Source organism: Peromyscus leucopus, chromosome 13, assembly GCF_004664715.2.
Source record: "Peromyscus leucopus breed LL Stock chromosome 13, UCI_PerLeu_2.1, whole genome shotgun sequence".
In the NCBI taxonomy this organism is placed as follows: domain Eukaryota; kingdom Metazoa; phylum Chordata; class Mammalia; order Rodentia; family Cricetidae; genus Peromyscus; species Peromyscus leucopus.
This window is the reverse complement of record NC_051074.1, coordinates 6,770,801-6,791,374: the sequence shown is the minus strand read 5'-3', so window position 1 is coordinate 6,791,374 and position 20,574 is coordinate 6,770,801. Positions and strand designations below refer to the sequence as shown.

At 48.0% G+C, this 20,574-nt stretch overlaps 1 protein-coding gene across 1 annotated transcript in view; it reads left to right on the top strand.

Annotated features, from left to right (window-relative positions):
• The window catches only part of Iqca1 (IQ motif containing with AAA domain 1), a 128,366-nt gene that overhangs the window by 66,357 nt on the left and 41,435 nt on the right, over positions 1-20,574 (top strand). Inside the window, exons 9-13 of the mRNA XM_028880381.2 lie at positions 4,128-4,203; positions 11,198-11,304; positions 11,470-11,562; positions 14,284-14,354; positions 17,027-17,109. Coding sequence (XP_028736214.1) covers positions 4,128-4,203; positions 11,198-11,304; positions 11,470-11,562; positions 14,284-14,354; positions 17,027-17,109 — 430 coding nt within the window. The remainder of the gene's footprint in view (positions 1-4,127; positions 4,204-11,197; positions 11,305-11,469; positions 11,563-14,283; positions 14,355-17,026; positions 17,110-20,574) is intronic.

Below are 20,574 nucleotides of genomic sequence, written 5' to 3'. Positions count from 1 at the left end.
CCATCCCAAGGGTAGGACAATGGCCAACCTGAGCTAACGGTGCCATGGCTGGGCTTCTTTTTTTGTTTTGTTTTGTTTTCTTGAGACAGGGTTTCTCTGTGTAACTCTGGATGTCCTGGAACTCACTCTGTAGCCCAGGCTGGCCTCAAACTCAGAGATCCGTCTGCCTCTGTCTTTCAAGTGCTAGGATTAAAAGTGGGTGCCACCACTGCCTGGCTTACAGGTAATTTTTTTTAAAATTATACTCATGATATTCATTACTTACACTCATGATATTAATCATATTTGTGGTATTCATAGATTACACTTGCAGTATTTTTTTTATTTTAAATGTCGAATGTCATTTCTTGAAGAGGGTAGGAAGTTAAATACAGGCTTATAGCACAATGGGAGGACCCCAGAGGGCAGAAGTTCGCTACTGATATTTTACAATCTTGCATCTAAGCTGTTAATGCCCATTATTCAGGATACACAGACAAGGAACTTCCCGTAAGCATTCAGGAGGGTGGAACCTGGCAGGGAATTAGCATTGGGAGGATATCAAGGTCAAGGTCTGCAAGCAAGGCAACAGTTACCCAAAATGGGGGCCAGGGCCCTGCAGGTCCCCCTTTTATTAAAAAATGAGCTTCTGACTTGGGTTGCATGGGACGTCAGCAAGTCACCTTACCCGTCATGGAGACGCCTGCCCAGGCCACACAGGTGCTCTGTCTTAGGTTGGTGAGTGCCCCCCAGTCATTACCCATCTCTGAATACTCATTATCATACAGGCCCAATCGTGTGTGAGCTGCATGGTTAATTGCTGCCAAAGATCTCAAAGTGGCACTGGGCTTGCAATCTGTGTGTTCGATACAGAAAAGACCAACAGAGGTCCTATCTCACCCATAGCCAGTAAGCTAAAGGCAACTGAGCCATTCCCTTCCTTAATGAGCCATACTGTACATTGGAGTCCTTATAAAATAGTATTCCAAAAGCAACTGGAACTTGAGTTTATAAGTTTATAATTTTCATAGCCAATCAGGATGTATATAACTACTGAATTAAATTTATCATACCCAATAGAATGGAAGATTAACTAACTGTGGTAGCTACTTTTGTTGTCAGGGTCTCCACTGTGCTAGCTGTAGTAAGCAATTATGAAATGGTAATCCCAGAAACAGTAGCAGCGGTGTGCACCATTGTTATAACAGCAACAGCGGCAGCAGCAATGTCAAATTCTCTTCTGGATTGTGTGGACATCCACTGGCATGGATACAACTCCAGGAACACAAACCGCTAAGGCCCGTTTTTCTTGATCCCAGCATGACTTTAGCTGGCAGCTCTTCTGGAGAATCTAATCTCATGGCTACAGTTCCTAGGCTTACATTAATGCTTGCCAAAGCTGGCCATATTGGGCTCTCAATCTCCATTGGCATCAGAAGGGTAGATTTTTTTTCATGAAGACCCATTAGGTCTCTGTCATGTTGTGCTTCAGCAGCAGCCACAGGGTGCATTCAGTGCTCAGGAATCCAAAGAGGAACCTCATTGTCCTGAGGAAAGACATAAACCAAACTCCGGGGCCACGCCAACATTAAACCAGGTCTCCTCCACGTGCTAGTAGAAAGATCTTTCCATCGCTCCAGAGGGTGATTTGCAACAGGGGCCCTCCAGTGCTTATCTGCACTGGATCCTCCAGCAGAATCCACCGATAAACTCCAGCAGAATCCACCTATAAAAAAATTTAAAATATATAAAACAAGGAAAAGAATAGAATGTGGAGAGGAATGATGAGTCCCTAGTTCTCCCTTTTTTAACTTTAGTAAAATGTTTGTTTGTTTGTTTAATATTTCAAATTTTTCTTTTATTTTTGCTTTTTATTGTTTAAAATTAATTAATTTTTCTATTATCAGCTTGATAGAGTATATATTCTTATTTTGATAGTGAGTTGTTTCATTGAGGTTTGCTCAGTAATTGAGTAAAACCGAAATTTATTATAATGGCTGGGCTTCTTAACCGATGAGTTTGACTTTAATATGAGATTAATCTGACCCAGCAGTCAGATTAGCTTCTTCTTCCACTCTGAGTCCTGGTACTTCTGGGACCAAATTCTCTTCTGGCTGTGCAAGGCAGGTGGCTTCCTTGACTGCCTGACAAGCTGTGGTCCTGGACTCCTTCTGTAACCCCCAGGAGCACCCTGGGAATCTCCACGACAGCCTGTACCACTTGCTTCAGGCATCTCTCCTGGTGAGCAGGGACCTCCTGGCACCTGCAGCCTCGCAAAAGCCTGTGGAAGGAGGGGGTCCCACCTTGACCAAGCAGAGATGGGGCTCATCTGGGGCCAGAGACTGACTGGGGTCTAACTAGATACAGTTTGAGTGTTTCTTATGTGTGGGACCCTCTGACATGTGGTCTTTGTGTCTGGCTTCCCTCGCTCAGTGTATCCTTATAGCAGGTGTTGGCGCCTCATTCCTTCCCATGGGTAAAGGGCAGCATAGTATTTATTCATCTATGGACTGGGCATATATGTTTTATATTCTTATTTCACCCAATAAGTGTTTACGGTACACAGACATGCCGACTCCAGGACGAAGGGGCATCCCACTATTTGTGATCCTCTGTCTGCTGGGAAGTGGAGGATGCTCACAGGAAGGAAGGCTCCTGAGAGTGTAGGCAAATTCCAGCCACTGCTGGGGTGTAAAGCTGGCTGCTGTGGATTCCTGGAAGAGGGTGTCCTGAGTCCAAAATTATCAGAAAGCATTAGCAGCCAGAAGAAGGGGACCAAAGAAAGGAGACAGGGCAGAAAAGAACACGCCACCGTACACACATGACAGTATCCTCCTCTGTATGGATGTAGCAATGTCAGGAACAAGGAAGTAGCCTGAGGACCAGGGCCGGGAGGGCTGCATGCAGTCTGCTACAGGCTGGGCTTTGTCCTGTGCGGATAGATCTGATGGGGAAATCAGGGCTCTGCAGGGCTTCAGTTGAAGGAAGTCTTCAAGTTGGTCAGATCTTGCCTGAGTCCCTTCTGGCAGGACAGAGAAGGAGGCACCAAGTCGGACAGTGTACAAGCAAGGGTGCTATCAAGTGGCTGAGACAAGAAGAGGGTAAGATCCCTGGAATCAGGGGAGGCAGAACAGGTGTGGTTTGGTGCCGTTTGTCTATGGATGGTGAGGAGGAGGAGGAAAGAGTGGAAGCCCAAAGGTCATGCCGTCTCCAGGGAGTGTGGACACACGGTGATTGGTACCACCACAGAGCCCGACACTAGAGCCCAGAAGAGGAAGGGCTGTCAGTTCTCCAGTGTCCAGGGATTCACAGCATCCTGGTGAAGAGATTCTCATAACAACACACAGTCCCCTCCTCACGTAGATGCTAAAAGTATTCAGGGAGCTCTAGAGACAACCCATGGGCACAGCAACCAGCATGCTTCCTTTGGACCTTTTTGACAGTAACAAGAACCATGACATTTGTCACCAGAAACTTTTGATGTGATAGAAACACCAGCTGAGAGCCTGCAAGGCTGGTTCTCACAATCAGGGACAGAGGGGCTCAGTGCAGAGCTATCGACCACGCAGATGGCAGATGGCAGTCTCCAGTCTTGATGCACAGAACTGACAGGAGAAGCCAAGGGCCACGTGTTTGAGCTCTCTGCAGTGGGGACTTGGAATCTGAGTTCTGTAGACCCCAACTCCACGGGGAAGCCAGTTCATTCCCGGGAAGGACGAGCCTCTGGCTGGTTCCCGGGATCAAGGGACACGTGAGCAAGAGGAAGAAGCAGCACATGTCTCTCAGAAGCCCGGAAATGGCAGGGGTACAGGAAAGCCCAGGGTGGGGAGAAGCTCAAAGCCTGGCTATGGGGACACGGCGAAGGGATAGAGACAGGGCTCGAGCCGAGTGCTCAGCCCTGGTAGGACCAAACCAGGGATGGGCCCTGTGGGAAAGCCACCATGCAGAAACTGTGCTGGGGCTAGCCATCCATGCCTCCAGTGCTGGTTGTGGCACTCCCTGCTCAGGTCACTAGCAGGGGGACTTCCCTGGTGGTTGAGGCATGACCTCCAGTCCAGTCAACTACATCGTGTGTGCCTTTTTGCTGTCTGGTCTTAACAGATAAAGTGCGCCTGCAATTCACAAGAATATTACTCTGCCCTGAACAGGAAGAAGACGAGGAATGGAAAATGTCACCAAGCCTTTTCCTTCAACTGATGGAAGAAGGAAATAGCTTATACAAAGGTCAGTCCCGGAGAATGCCTGGTCCTCGAGGGGTCGCCCTATCTGCTGAGTGTGCCCAAGCTCCAGTGGGTGGACAGGTCTTAAGTGCTCAGTCACGGAAGGCTGTGTTCTGTGAATCCAGCCCAGACCTGTCCCTCTCCTGCTCCTTATGCTTCCTAAAAACATAGAGTTGTTGTGGTGGCTGCTGTCCTAGTTTGAGAAAAGCAACCTGGGAAAGAAAGGACCTGTTTCAGGTAAGTCTGTCATGAAGGGAAGGCAGGGCAAGCACTCAAGTCAAGAACCTGGAAGCAGGAACCGAAGCAGAGACCATGTAGGAACGATGCTTACTGGCTTGCTCCCCATGGCTGGTTCACTCGCTTTCTTATAGCACCACCTCAGGGGTGGCGCAGCCCATAGAAGCCTGGGCCCACCCACATTAATCATTCATCAAGACAATGCCTCCACAGACTTGGCTATACGCCAATACGATGGAATCAATTTGTTTGTTTGGTTGGTTTGGTTTATTTGTTTGTTTTTTTTTCCAGACAGGGTTTCTTTGTGTAGCACTGGCTGTCCTGGAACTCACTCTGTAGACCAGGTTGTCCTCAAACTCACAGAAATCCACCTGCTTTCTGCCTCTTGAGTGCTGGGATTAAAGGCGTGTGCCACCTGGAAATGGAGCCATTTTTTAAACTAAGACTCCCTCTTTTCAGATGACTCTATCTTATGTTAATTTAGTAAAATAATAATAATAATTAATCAGCACAGTTAGTTTTTCATTGTCAATTTGATACAACCCAAAGTAGCCTAGGAAAGAGTCTCAAAGAATTGTCTAGATGAGGTCAGCCGGTGAGCGCATCTGTAGGGGACTGTCTTGATTGTGTTCATTGATGTGGGAAGACCCAGCCCACCGTGGGTGGCACCATTCATTGGCTTGAGGCCCTGGACTGTATGAGAGTAGAGAGGGCTAGCTGGGTGATGACAGGAAGGCAGCTTGGGAGAGTCGTGTCTGCCTGCTCTTGACCGTGGAGGTGATAAGACTAGCCAGTGAGCCCCAGCCTGGAGGTCCCTGAAGTGATCAATCTTCCTTCCCCTGAGTTGTTTTTCCAGTCAGGGCATTTTCCACCGCAACAGAAATGAAACTAGGAAAATGGAGGTGGAAGACGCGCACACAGGGCGCGAACATTCTAGAACTTTCCCCAGTTGAGCCCTCCACTCCGCAGCTGACCGAGCTCTTGCTTAGTGGCATAAAGAAAGGCATTCCATTAAGGAAATGAATTCCATATGTACACATCTTAGTCCTCTCAGACCAAGACACGTCTCGTTCTGATGATTGTTTTGTCTGTGGCTCAACTCCAACAGCATGGCCAGAACCTAGCCAAGTGTGTGAGCGTATGGGCTCTGCCCTCTCAGATATCCGCCGTAATTTGCCAGGACTGTCATCCAGCTCCTTAGTTCTACTGTACCCTTGGGATAAATTTTAGCAGCAGATGATTGACCACTTTGACCTTGGTCTCTAGTACTGTTGGGAAATGTAATAAGGATGTAAAGGAGAAAATTTTCAAATGTCAGTCAATCATGGACCTCCTTCCCAATCTGAGTCTGATCTGGACAACATTGGGTCGGATGGATGGATGGATGGATGGATGGATGGATGGATGGATAGATAGATAGATAGATAGATAGATAGATAGATAGATAGATAGATAGATGATAGACAGACAGATATGTATATACTTAATATTGATTCAAGGCATTTATCCCAGTAAATTGGGTTATACCCTTAACAATTTCACTATAGTTATAGATTCACTACGCTAAATACATTCTAGCAGGTACCCTCCTACAGACCATTAGTGGCAGGGACATTCAGGGTGCTCTGGGGGGAGCCAGAGGTGCCCATGACACTGTTAGCATATGGCACCTGAGTCCAAGAAGGAAGCCAAAGGAACCAACTAACATTTACCAGGTGCCCAAAACATGCAAAGACAGATGGTTTTTGTGCCCAAGTCATTCCATCTTCATAGGAACCAGGCAATGAACTCAGTCCTTGCCCACATCAGGAAGGGCCATAGGGAAGCCTGCCATCTTTCAAGTTTGAGAACTCATCCAAACCTTTACTTACAGTGGAGCAGAACAGTTACCATCAAAAACCTCCATTCACTCACATATTCACTCAGCAAACCGTGCTGGATGCGATATTGATCTGGAGGTCCAAAAATGATGTCACCCATCCACATGCCTGCAGGGCCCCAGATGGGAAGGGGCCAAGATGCGTAGCTGTGTGAGTTTAGAACGAAAGCAGACATGCGCCCTGAGCAGTCAGGACCTTCAGGAATCCACTCTGCAAGTCCAGGCCTGACTGGGGTCCCACTGACTCATGTATGCATGCATGCATGTGTGCGTGAGTGTGCGTGAGTGTGTGTGTGTGTGTGTGTGTGTGTGTGTGTGTGTGTGAGAGAGAGAGAGAGAGAGAGAGAGAGAGAGAGAGAGAGAGAGAGAGAGAGAGAGGGAGGGGAGAGAGAGAACAAGAATGATAACTGGCAAGACAGTCGTGTCTTTTGGCCTTTTTACCACCCTGTGTTGTGCCATGTGGTCACTGTCTCCCACCGGCCTTCAGGATGGTTTCCACACAGAGGAGCCGAGTAATGCTATGTTCCTTTCACCCTCGTCCTCCCCCGGGAGCCCTCCATTTCTTCGCACCCATCATAGGCCCTCCCTGATCTCTGCTCACTGCCAGCCACACTCTCTTCTTCTCTTCTCTCCCTCGCTCTGGTGGCACCATCATCCAAGATGTCCTCAGCAGGAAGGACTTCCAGGTGTGAGGGGCTGCGTGCACATATTTGCCCTCAGGATTTGGAAGGCCTGACTCCCTGCTTCCCCTTTCATACAACTGTGCAGAGAGGAGGAGGAGGGCAGAGGAAGACATTGGGGGCGGAAAGCCTCGCTTCTCACGCCAGGCTCTCAGGAACTCTGAATGTCCTAAGGAACCGAGGGGCGCCCAACGCAGGCCCGAGAGAGCAATACATTGACCAGCCAAAGGAGCTCCGGAGACCACATCCTCAGCCTACTGACACCTCTCCTCTCTTAGCATGCCCGGAACACTCCCACAGCAGCTGTGTGCTGTCTTCTCTCCTTGCTCACAATGCTTGTCCCCCCAGGCCTTGCGCCAGGAAAAGCCCCTCTGGGGTCCTCGGCTGAGTGGCGGTCTCCTCCCCACCTGCACCCACCTTGCCCCTTTGTACCCAGCTCAGATGCCAAGCAATGCGTATGTGCTTCACACACACACACACACACACACACACACACACACACACACACACACACACCTGCAGTGGGGCCCAAGTCCCAAAGGACCTAGTTGCTCTGGAAGCAAGGCCTTGGTCTGAGACTCATCAGCTCGGCAGCATCGTAATTAACAGTGAATTGACTTCCTTCGTGAGTGAATGAACACAGAAATGAATTCATCAGACTGTGTGAGCCAGAGGCAGATGGCGCAAGAGTTTCACTTTCGCGGTCTTTTAACACTTGCAAGCACCATGTAAGCGCTTCTTTTTTGACAAAAAGCAAAATGAATTTGGGGGGAGATTTGGCATTCCCATGGGAAGCCAGATCTTGCCACCTCCAACATCCTGCCTTCACCACCACCTCTTGGGCATAGCCTGTTTCCAGGAAATCCATCACGTAGGGAGAAGCCGCAAAGTGTCTTCTAGTTGGAGGCTTCAGCTGTCATCTTCCAGGTCTCCGGTAACTTAAATAGAAATCTCTTCATCTTAGATTCCTTTTCATTAAAACCAAAGGTTTGCCTTCTCAAATAATGCATTAGCATTTTAATCGCTAAGATTAAGCCCCCTCCGCCCCTCCTCACTGCACCGCCCTCCCCTTCCCCTCTATGTGAAAGGGCTCTGGCCTGCTTTTCATAGTCCGGGATAAAAAGCTCTTTCTGGCTGCAGGAGAGCGAGGCAACAAGTACCCTCTGAGGGTCCCAAAGAGCTTCCTGCATTTACAAACGCCCATGAAATTCCTGAAGGGATTGAAAAGTGCCCTGTGCAGAAGTGTCATGAGAAAGCAACATTTCGAAGGAAAAAAATCAGCCCATTGAGACCTTCTGGAGGGGAGATCACAGGGCCCCTTGTGAGGAGCTGTGTTAGAAAGCGTACAGCGACTCCAGCGTGTGGACGCGTTCCTGCGACTGACAGGAATGCTCAGGCCGCTGTTCCCTCCCTGTTAAGTATTCCACGCTCCTTCTACGGCTGAACGTCTGTCCTGTTCTCAGAGTCTGGGGAGCCTTTCTAGCGATGCGCGGAGAAGGGAGTCCCTGTAAATAGCGAAGCAGCTCTGCTCTCTGATGTCTTAATGTAGGATGTAAACTTGTGATGGCTGAAAACTTACCAGTCCTGCAAGGTGGAAACATGTCAGGTAGTTAGCAAAAATAAACGACACTTTGTAATACACTGAAGCTCGTTTTGCTATTGTTAGGGGCAAATGTAAGGTTTTGTTTGTTTGTTTGTTTGTTTGGTTGGTTGGTTGGTTGGTTGGTTGGTTGGTTTTTTTGTTTGTTTGTTTGTTTTTAACACAGAGAAAAAAGCCAGGCATGGCAGGGAATACCCATAATCCTGTCATAAAATAGGAGACCTCTAGGTCAAGGCCAGTTGGACTATATAGTGAGACCCTGTCTCAAAATAAGAAGCATCTGTCAGCCCTACATTTAGACTATTCTAGATATTAGAATAATGTGTATTTTGGGAAATGAGCTTATTAAGAATATTTTTATTTATCTTTGATAATTTTATATATGTATACAATGTTTTTTGATCATATCCATCGCCAGCTCGCCTTTCCCACTCTTTCTAAACCCCCCTGAAACTGCCCGCTTCAGACAGAAGCTTCTCTGACCAGGGTGAAGGCTAGCACTAATCTATGGTATAGACATAAATATTTAGGAGGCAGTCGTCTGTTTATCAAGACAACAGGAGAGGGTTCCCCGCTGTGGTCTGTGACTTCCACAGCCATGGGTTTTGACCAGGTTTACAGTTCTAGGCGTGAATTCCTTCCTGTCGTGCAGGCCTCAAATCCAATCAGAACGTGATTGGTTGCCCCACGACAGTGATACCACCGCTGCACCAGTGGACAGGCACATCTTGCCTTGCAGCTTGCAGGGTCCAGCTGTGGGTGAGACCACATATGACTTCTCTTCCCTGTGGGAGCCCATTTTCAGGTTCCTAGTGGCTTTATCCAGCACGTCTGCATAGAGAGGATGATTGGACCACGGGCCTGAGCGCAGGTGTCTGAGATGGTCTGCACTTGGCTGTGCTGGGGGACGGGGTCTTTTGCTCCACCCCTTGGCATTCCTACAAATACTCTGGGGCAGAGACCGTCGGGGCCCATTGGAATAGGTTCCAGGCCCTCTCGGGGCTATCCTGTATTTTCTATCTTTATCTCCGCCTCTAATCGTTCTGTCTAATATGTCCTGCTGCTCCTACTCAAGAGCACTCTGGGGAAATGTGGGGGTGGGGCGGGTAGCCCCCCAGCAACTGTATAACACCTTCTAGCTCCATGTAAGCTAGACATGGAGGAAGCTTTGATCAACTCTAGCTTCATTTCTGTATGTCTTTAGCAATAGAGTCTCACCATATGGTTTTGATGGGCAACCAAAAATATTTGTCATAGCCTGGGTTGCTTTCAGGAGTCTCTGGAGGTTCATTGACCAACAGCTTCTTATAGGAAACTGTCCCACACCCGACACTGGGATTTTCATTTTATAAAATATGTCTTCTGATAGAAGCATTGTCTAGCCATGCAAGGTACCCCCTTTTTCCAGGCTTGTCCCCTGCCAGACCAGATGATGACATACCTTGAAATTCTTTCATTACCTTCAAACTAGAGTCCCTCCAGTGGTACTTTTCATCCCCTCTCCCCACCCTGACATCTGTCCTGTGCTCTGGACCCAGTCATTAAGACACTTCTCATGCAGCTGCCCTGTCTGCGCCAGCGTGAAATCTGTTTTTTCTGTTTCTCACAAGTCCACATTCTGCATTTTCAAGCCCTTGTCATGACCCACTGGCATCTCACTTCTGACATCACTCACAGGCTTACTCCCAGATCGTGGTGGTGTAGCGTATGGTGTGGTAAAGTGGGGACTGTGATACACTCACCCAGCTCAACTCACATCTTTCTCAGGCAGGACGTAGGTGAGGTGAGTGAGGATCCCTGCTAGACTTTGTTGGAATCTGTCCAGGCTCTGCTCCAGCTAACATCTGCTGACCTCAGAGCTTGTCTAGGAAGTAAAGGGGGCCCACTTCACTTCTGCATGGTGACATCCATTAAAGTAGTTCCACCTCACTTCTGCATGGTGACATCCATTAAAGTAGGCCCACCTCACTTCTGCATGGTGACATCCATTAATGTGGACCCACCTCACTTCTGCATGGCGACATCCCTTAAAGTAGTTCCACCTCACTTCTGCATGGCAACATCCATTAAAGTAGGCCCACCTCACTTCTGCATGGTGACATCCATTCATGTGGACCCACCTTACTGGTGCATGGGGACATCCATTGCTTTTCCATAAGTGACCACATGGCCACAGGGTTAATGTCTATAGCTTGCAGACCTGACCCACTCTTAGACACTAGACCTTTGTGTCCATGTCTCCCTGGAGCTATCCTGTCCCAAGGGCTCTTGCCTCAGGCCTCCCAAAATGGCGCATCACAATTCCTGATCTAGACAATTCCTCAGATCTCTCCTCAGCAGATTCTAGGCTGTGTTAAATTGACAAAACCAACTACTCCTATATCTTTACCTCATATTTTCACATTCCATTTTTCTCTCCTTTTTTAGAACATCATATGGCAGGTCTATGAACCCTCTCATTCTCTGGCTTCTCTATTCAAACTTCTGTTCAGAAACTGGACAGATTCATGTGTGTTGAGATTACAGTAACAGCCCTCATTAACCTAGATGTTGAACTTAATTTTTTTTTCATTTCCTTTTTCTCTGTCCTTGTGGAACACAGACACGTGGATGAATAAAGATGAGTCTTGGAATTTCCCTCAGGACTATGACCCAGAAATGATCAAGGAGGAGAAACGGAAGGAATTAGAGTTTGAGATAAGGGTTCAGGTATGCCTACACTTGCCTCCAGTAGAAAAAAAAAAGCCATTTGCTGCCACGATTATGCTTTTTACAATTTCCAAATCGGTAAGCAATCCGAGAATTTACCCCAAGGAGACACAAGGCATGTGAAGTCACCTGAAAGCGGTGTGTGTACTTTGCATTTTCTCCTAGGTTGATGAGTTGATGAGACAGGAGCTGAGAAACCTTAAGCTGGCTGTGAACAAAGAGATAGAACACCCGGCCCGGGGAAAGAAAGGGAAGAAGGTGGGTATTAAACACGCGTGGGCAGCAGAGTTGGCCACGGACAGCAGGGCCTGCTGGGTAGCTGGTTGTACCCAAGATGCCCCACATCAAACATGGTGGTTTGAATAAGAATGGCCCCCATAAACTAATATATTTGAATGCTTGGTCATCAAGGAGTGGTGCTGCTTGGGAAGGATTAGGAGGTGTGGCCTTGTTGGAGGAAGTATGTCACTAGGGGGGTGGGATTTGAGGTTTCAGAAGGCGAAGCCAAGCCCAGTGGCTCTCTCTTCTCCTGCTGCCTGTGGATCCGAATGTAGAACTTTCAGCTACTTCTCCAGCATCATGTCTGCCTGCATGCCAGCATGCTCCCCACCATGAAAATGGACTAAATCTCTGAAACTGTAAGCAAGCCCCAATTGATGCTTTCTTTTATAAGAGTTGCCTTGGTCATGGCGTCTCTTCACAGCAATAGAATACTGACTAAGGCATCAAGCTTCCCCCTTTTGCTGATTTCACTATTCACCACTCAGTATTTGGTGGTTTGGCCTTCTCACCTCCACAGAGGTTCCTCCCCAGGACCACCCATTAACACCCTACACAAGATGAGCACTATCTGAGGGGCCACAGAAAATGCCCCAATCCCTCTGCCCCCATCTGCTCCCGTAGGTCAGTTTGTAGTGGAAGCCATTAACAGTGAGCAGGGTTTATGAGTGTGAGAATCAGACTGAAAGAAGCTGGGTGGGTCAACTCCTGAACTCCCACAAATCCATCTCGCGGTGGTCTGCAACAGCCAGTCAGACTAAAGCATGTGCAGTTCATTCCTTTAGCCTGCTGTGTCCACCGTCATCCCACAGACAGCCCAGCAACTGGGCCAGAATGCTCAAAAGAAGAAATCCAAGGCTCCCCTGGCAGTGTTGTCAGAGACAAAAGAAACATGCAGGTTAGAGACACTAAACCACCGGCCTGTGGCTCATGAGCTCAGGTGCACTGTGTTGAGTCTTGGCATCTCAGGGGACACATGGCCTTAGGATAGCTATCTTAGTCCATTTTGTGCTGAACATATATCTTAACTCTGAAGTCATTTAAATTGTCCCTCAGAGCACTGTTCTGAAGACACAATATGGTGGCCTGATGCCATCCCCTCTCCTTTCCAAGGACATCTCCTGATGCCACTGTTAAACTCAATGTGTGTCTTCATCTATGAAAAGGGGGTGTGTTCATGACTAGACACGGAAACTAAGCTGATCACCATGGGAAACGTATTTCGGAGGTGGCTGTGACCCCCCGTCAGATGGCAGGCGTCCTCCTCCTCACCAGCTAAGCCCAAAGCCATACCAGCCTTGCTTCCTTCCTTCCCTCCTCTGACTTCTCTCCTTGTTCCTTGCAACCTGGCATCTACAAGATGCCACCATGTCACAGCACCATCAGGTGCTCTCAAGGGATTGTTAGTGATTGTGTAGCTAGAAGAGTTTTCACAGTCCAATTCCAGCCCAGGTGACCTAAGGTGAATTTCAAGGCAAGCTAAAAGATAATCAATTACGAGGAGTCTTATAGGGAAACCATTAGCCAGGGATGAGACTCAAAAAGAAGGATAGCCCATGGCAGTTTCCTGCACTTTCTGGAGATGGCAACTTGGTCAGAGATTATCCAGCATCCTGAGTGGTCCTTCCTAAATGCAAGTCTGATTTGGACACTCCCCATTCACACTTTCCAATAGCCTCTCTGTATCTCAGGAACAGACAACAGTCTCCCTCAGGGGGGCCTTTGGAAACCCCATAGTGGCTCTTGTTTCTTTACATGTGAATGGCACTCTGTGTCCTCCTTGTGCTTTATAACTGGTCGGTGTTATATTTGCTGGTGACACCATGTTAATGTCTTTCTCATACCTAAGGACCATAAATGTAGAAATGTGTAGACATAAGCAACCCTCTCTGGCTCAGAGCAAACCTCAATGTATATTATTGTATGGACTAATTGTTAAGTCTAGCTCCTATGGGGATTGGTCCCCAAGACTAAATGAATGTCTTGGGTGTCACAGTCTGGCTTCTAGAGAATATGAAAGAGAAAAAGAAAAGTTAGTATAAAAAAAATCCAACAATAATAGAAGAGGAAAGACTTCTAAGTTCTTTTATTATCCGACTGGCACCCTGAAACCAAAACCAGATAAAGACACCAAAATAAAAGAAAGCTAGGTGTCAATATTCCTGACTAACGGGGGACACATAGCTTCAACAAAACACTAGCAAACTGAGTTTGGCAGCATTTAGATGGATTTTGCTCCAGGACCATGCAATGCAAGGATGGTTCGACATGCACAGATAGGTCTCTGTGCCCCACCACGTTGACGGAATGGAGTTGAAAAGCCTGAGTCGTTCATGGTCGCAATCAATTACCTTGTTCTATGTCCTTTCAGAAATGGGAAGGTATGTGACGTAGATCAATATTCTACTATGGAAAAAAAAAAAAACTCTCAACAAATTAGGTATAGAAGGAATTTACCTCCATGCCGCACAGCTTTGCTAGTCAACACTATACTGTACATGAGAGAACACAAACATACAGACTGGCAGGCAGGTGGATGTAGATGCAGCAGGACAGAGGGCCCAGGCAGCCCTGCACACAAACACACAACTCCTCTTCTGTCGAAGATGCAAAAGCAATTTAAAGGCGGGAAGGCGCCTCCGGGAGTCACCTGCTTGCTCGTTTTTTATGAAAACGTTGTTCCTTCCCACTTTCTTTCAGCAAGGTAAAGGAAAGAAAGGCAAGAAGAAGGGGAAACGGGGGAAGAAGGACAAAGACCTGACAGCTGACAGGTGAGGCCTGGGCTTGTTCTGGGGGTGGCAGATGCAGAGAGCAGGCAGAAGAGCAAATAAGAAATGCAGAGATGCAGCCCGAATCCCAGAGCAGGCTGAGGTGAGGCAGCGCCTCTCAGCCCTACCACGGCCCTCCTAGACAGAGTGTGGGGAGTGGTAGGCACAAGAGGAAGCTCTGTATAGACTCCAGATGGAAGAAAAATGCCCAACAGGACCACTTGCCTGGAGATTTCTGTAACTTTGAAAAATTCTAGTATTTACGTGGGAGTCAGGAGGTGGTGCTTATTTAAAAAATGGCTGAGAAAATAACATCATGAGACTTCAGAACATGCAAGCTGAGTTCCTTCTGGGCAGAGGGAACCTCACTTCCTTTATAGCCTCACCCTGTGCCCTGTGCCCTACTTCCTGCTTGCTGAGGGAACCAGTCCAAAGATGTAATGCAGCCGAGTCTCCAAGCGATGTTGGCAATCTTGAGTTTCATTAATTCAACTCCAGTGCTAATAGATGGCTTCAAATGCTTGTGTTTTTGTAAACTTCGAGTGTGGGCATGCAGGCCTGCAGGCATGCATCACATTGTCAGGAAGTTCAGTTAACCCCTGCTGATTGGAGGCCAGGCACCATTCTGAAGCAGCCTTCTCTTACTGTGGGTTTTGCTAATAGCAGACGTGAATGACATCCACGGGAAAAGAAGCTTACCTGAATTCTTTGCAAGCCCCTCTACAGTTACCCCTGAGGCACAGTACCCTACAGTGGTGCATGCTTGGAAGTGGCTCCCCTTGAGGTTACACTGTTTGGCTGCTTGGTGCCTACAAGTGTTCTAGGGTACATTTTGGGACTCAGGTATACTCATTCATGGAAAGACAGACATCTGTCACTGCGTAATGCTGAAGCTGTCCAGGACAGAGATACGTGATACATGGTCATTTTGAGGAGGGTCTGGCCAGGTGGACACATAGAGCCACTGTTTTTATATAGTGTTTTCCTCCTTTGTTTTTGCCTTAGTTCCAAAACAGAGTGAAGTAATGAGAAACCAAGAGCAAACACTGGGCCCCCCGACATGTCCCTGCTCCCTCCTAGTTAAAGGGTTCATCCACATCCCTTTGCATTTGAAGCATCACCAAATGCAATGGTGCTGACGGGCATGGCCGCAGATGTGGCTCCCCCACCATGACTGCTGGGATGCTGAAGGTGTTCTGGAATGCTTCCTTGCACTTGAATCTGTCACAAACAAGTTAGAAGCAGTTTGTTCTAGTTTCCGTTCTGACATTGTGGTAAGAACACTGATGGAAATCAGTTTAGGAAAGAGGAGAGCTGTTCTAGCTAAAACTCCAGGTCATAGTCCATCACTGAGGGAAGTCAGAATGGGAACTTGAAGGTGAGCCTGCTTGGTAGTCCACAGAGCATTACCTCCAGCCAAGGATGTCACTTACAGCCAAGAGTCCAGCAGGAACTGTTGAGGATGCTGATTGCTAGCTGGCTCCTTCACTGGCTCATGCTTAGGTAGCTTTCAGATGTAGTCCAGGACCACCTGCCTAAGAAATGGTGCTGCCCACAGTGGCCTGGACTCTCCTGTGTCAATTAATGATAAAGGCAATCCCCACAGGTTAGTCCGGTCTAGATTACCCCTCAACTGAGACTCCTTTCTTCGATGACTCTTAGCTGTGTCACACGGAGGGTTATAAATTATCCTCATCCTGGCTGTGTGCCAAGCTTCTTTTTGAGAATATTTTTGTTGTTGTTTTGGTGTGTATGTATAACACAGAGAACTACACCCACCTAACACAAACACAGCTTTGGACGATTTGTCTTCCATATAAGAATTATCTTCAGCCAGGAGTGGTGGCACAGTCCCAATACTCAGGAGGCAGGGATAGGCAGATCTTCGTGAGTTCAAGACCAGCATGGTCTACAATAGTGAGTTCCAGGACAACCAGAGATACATAGTGAGACACTGTTGCAAACAAAACACAAAAAGAATTCTCTTCAGGCTGGGCACAGTGGCACACGCTCTGATCCCAGCACTCAGGAGGGAGAGGCAGATAGAGCTCTATGAGTCCAAAGCTAGCTTGGTCTACATGGTGAGTTCCAGACAGCCAGGAGCTATGTAAAAAAAACAAAAAAACTTCAGGACTGAAAAAGATGAAAGATGGTCAGCCTGTGAAGCTCCAGACAACCACATCAACCTCTGGCCTACACACATGTACACACAAGCACACACACACATACACACACACACACACACACACACAGAATTATCTCCTGTATAACCCACTCTCACTCCTTGTAGATGTTAAGCCACTATACTATCAAGTTAAACAGGAATTTCACAAAGGCTAATGATCTATGGGCTCACAGATGCTAACTGAAAATAAAATTCTAGGAACATTATATTACTATTATCGGGTAATTTCTAACTCATATTTGGACCATCATAAAGACTGATGGAGTCATAGCAGGTCTCAGACACCCACAAATACCATTCTTATTAATTGGAAATATTCAGTATCTGCATGGTTGGCTGAAAACGCTGGTTTCAGAAAGCCTAATTTATCCCCAATTGTAGAACATTGCAAAAACGCATTTATTTGCACGTATGAAAGCGTACTCGAGAGCAGGTGTGGTCTTGTGTGTCAGTGTGGGCTGATGACAGAGACCGTGTATTTCCTCCCCAGGACCATCGAATCGCTGTACAAGGAACTGGTTGAAAAAGGCCTGCTGATCCAGGCTCTGAAGGTCAACCTCTCCGACTACATTGGTAAAGTACACTGAGGACAGTGTCTGCACCTGTCACATGACACACTCCGAGGTTCTAGAAATGCATTTCATTTGTGTCTCTTTCCAGCCTGGTCATGGTGGCCGCTGGTAAATGGATTTTAACAACCTAAGGGGGTGCTACGAACCAAGGGGCCCCCCTAAATAAAACCAATCCCTTAGTACGGCCGAAGCTGGGTTTCTCCACCTGGTGGCAGAAGTCCCTTCTGGCATGACCTGATGTAAAGAAATGAATGGCTCATGCGTTTGTGCCGATGCCTTGCCTCTGGCACTTCTGGGGTGCACAGCCTTTTCACGGGGTGTTCCTTCCTGAGAACTCTGAGTGGGGTCAGAAGCGTTGGGAGGACAGAGGTGGGACAGCAGTGACTATTCAACTAAGGGTATATGTTGATTTTTAAATTAAAAACATATCTGTGATGACCTAAGAACATGCTGTTTAAAATTTCCCACACTTCTGCACCCTGATGGAGATGTTGCGTTTTACTCGGGTGAAGAAAACTTGACTGGTGGTCAAGGACAGCCTCTAACATAAGCACAAAGAGCAGTCACACTCAGAAAACTAACTCTAACACTAACACTGTTGCCTAATGTGCACTTGGAATGCGGTCTCACCACTCCTGAAATGTGTCGTCACAACTGCATGTCTTTCTCTGTCCCACATCCCGGTGGGGGTGTGCATGTAGTTGTGGCTCTCTATTCTCCTGCGACTCCTTCTGTCTGGAACCCATCACTTCTGTCTTAGTTAAGTTTCTTTAGTTGTGATAAACACCATGAGCAAAAGCACCTTAGGGGTGAAAGGATGTATTTGGCTGACACATCAAGATCACAGTGCATCACTGAGGGAAGTCAGAGCAGGAACTCAAGACAGGAACCTAGAGGCAGGAGCTGAGGCAGAGGCCATGGAGGAGTGCTGCTTACTGGCTTGCTGCCAGTAGTTTTTGCTCAGCCTGCTTTCTGATAGAATCCAGCCCAGGGATGGCACCACCCACAATGAGTTGGGCCTTTCCCCATCAATCACTGAGAAAATGCCCTACAGGCTTACCGGTGGGTCAGTCCAATGAAGGCTTCTTTTCAGTTGAGGTTTCCTCTTTCTAGACAACTCCAGGCTGACAAAATCAACTGTAAGCAGCCCACCCACCTCTCTGACCCAATCACAGCTGCAGCTTTCTGAAGAGTCTGGGTTGCTTTACAGCCGGCCCCCTCCGCTGGGTCTCTTTGATGGTTTCTCCACTATCCCGTCCAGGTTAAGCATTTTTGGCAGGAGAACTGCATGCATTGGTCTGTCCTCAGGCCCTTCACTGCAGGAACCTGGAGCCTCTCTGTCTCACCTGTGACTTCTAAGTTGAACCGGTGGTGAAAGCACCGTCCCCAGACACTCTCTGTTGGAAAGCTTCCTTGTTCATTTCCAGATGATGAACAGTCCCTGGGGTGGGACCAGGGACTCGAGAGATTGTTCCAAGCCATCTTTCATGCAAACACCTGAGAATCTACTGGTGATTTTTGACACCCAGATGCCAATTTACCTCTTCATCTCTCAGATTCGAGGACTGGCCTATTCGTTCAGGCAAGCCTCTTCCAACCTTCATGTGTTCAGGAGTTTGGCTCTGTTTGTTGAGCTTTGATTATGGAATCCTGTTCTACAGTCTTACCTGTTTGCTCACTATACCACCATCCTATGGTTTACTTTTTCAGATTTTTGTACGTGTGCATTATGCATGTATACATGCTGGTATGTGTGCATGTATGTGCACAGGCATGTGAAGAGCAGAGATTGACCTCTGGTGTCTCCCACAATTACACTCCACCTTGTTTTTTGAGATAGGGTATCTTGTTGAACCTGGAGCTCCCAGATTTGCCTGGCTAGATAATGAATTCCCCACATCCTCCTGTCTCTGCCTCCCCAGCACTGGGGTAGATGTAGACTACTGAGCCTAGCTTTGGCAAACTCAGTTCCTCATGATTGCTCAGCAAACACTGTCATATCCCCAGCTCTGGTTTCATTCACCTCCCTTAATCTAACTCAGGCCTCTTGGCAGAGCTGGTCAACAGGAGGCTACTTACAATCCAGTCCTTCACTCCCCGGCCTCTGACTGGGCCTGGACCTGCCAGCCAGACCAGGGTAGGGGTGGAGGATCTTTGCTTAGTGCTTTGATGACTGGTCATTACCTCCCCAGATCCATTTCTGATTTGGGGACTGACCACCTCAATTCTGCAGGTGCCCTTCATCAGAAAAGCCAGACAGACTTCCCACATTAAGGGAGCTGTAGTCAAGTAAGTGTGAGATATTCTTAAACAAATTACCCACCACTGGGAAGAGCTTCGTTCTCAACATTGCTCAGCCAGTTCGTATCTGGTCTCCTCATCCAGTGAAAATGATCAGCTCTCACTCGTCCTCTGGCTCACTGAATTTGATTTTATTTTCTTGGTTTCTTTAGCATTTTTATACAAAGGTGGCCGGCCCCCAGTCGAGCCTGGGTGACTCGTGCCCTATGACAGATACCATCTCAGAGCCCTGATTTTCCTGTATGTGGACAGGAGAGCAAGTGTGTGGGCTAGGCCCCCAGGATTCCTCCTCCTAATAGGAGAGAGCCAGGAGCTCATACACAGCAGACTGCAGAGTCTGCACACTCTGAAGACCAGGGTCCAGGCGTGAGTGCTCAACAATGCTCGGACCTCAAGCCAGCTTTGGAGTCCTGTGGTTTTCAGTTCCTCTCTCATGTTAGCTCCCTTAAAATTCCAGACGTCATCCACACCGCAGCGGGTCAAGGCTGCCCTCCCTGTGCTCAGCTCTGACCCTGCCCAGATGCTCAGCTCCAAGCACTGGCCCTGTACCCAGAAGCCCAGCCGCAGGCTCCTGGCCAGATCTCAGCTACACAAGAAACAAGACAACTAATTTAGCTTTGCAACCACCGCACAGTCAATGCTGTTCAAACACACTCATTTTGAAGAGCCCAGACCCCACACACAGGGAGCAGCAAGCTCCAGGTTCCTGTGAGGAATATTCTGGGCACTTCTCCCACCCAGACTCCTTTACCACAGGGTTAAGGCTGGATGTCGAGTGCTTGGGACCCTTGATCGGGGTAGCCAAAGCTAGCCCACTCCAGCCTTCCAGAATTGCTGTCCTTCTCTGGCTCTTCCAATGCCTCCGTTTCTGCTACTGTGGAATGCCAATGCCAATGGCAGCAGCCTCAGTGAAGGGATGTCAACACTGAGTGAGTCACACCCCCAGTTCCCAGACCTTCCTTAGCCTCTGCTCCTGCTAACCCTCCGCCAATACTGTTGCCGCCTTCACTGGTGGACTCAGGGTGTTTCCATGAGAAGAGGCGTTGCCTTCAGGGTGCCCCCACCCCTCTCCTACACCACATCGACTCAGAGCACCCAGAGACCAGCCGCCTACACACAACGAAGATTCTCCTGAGTGCTCTTGGCACACCGTGGCTCAGCAGCG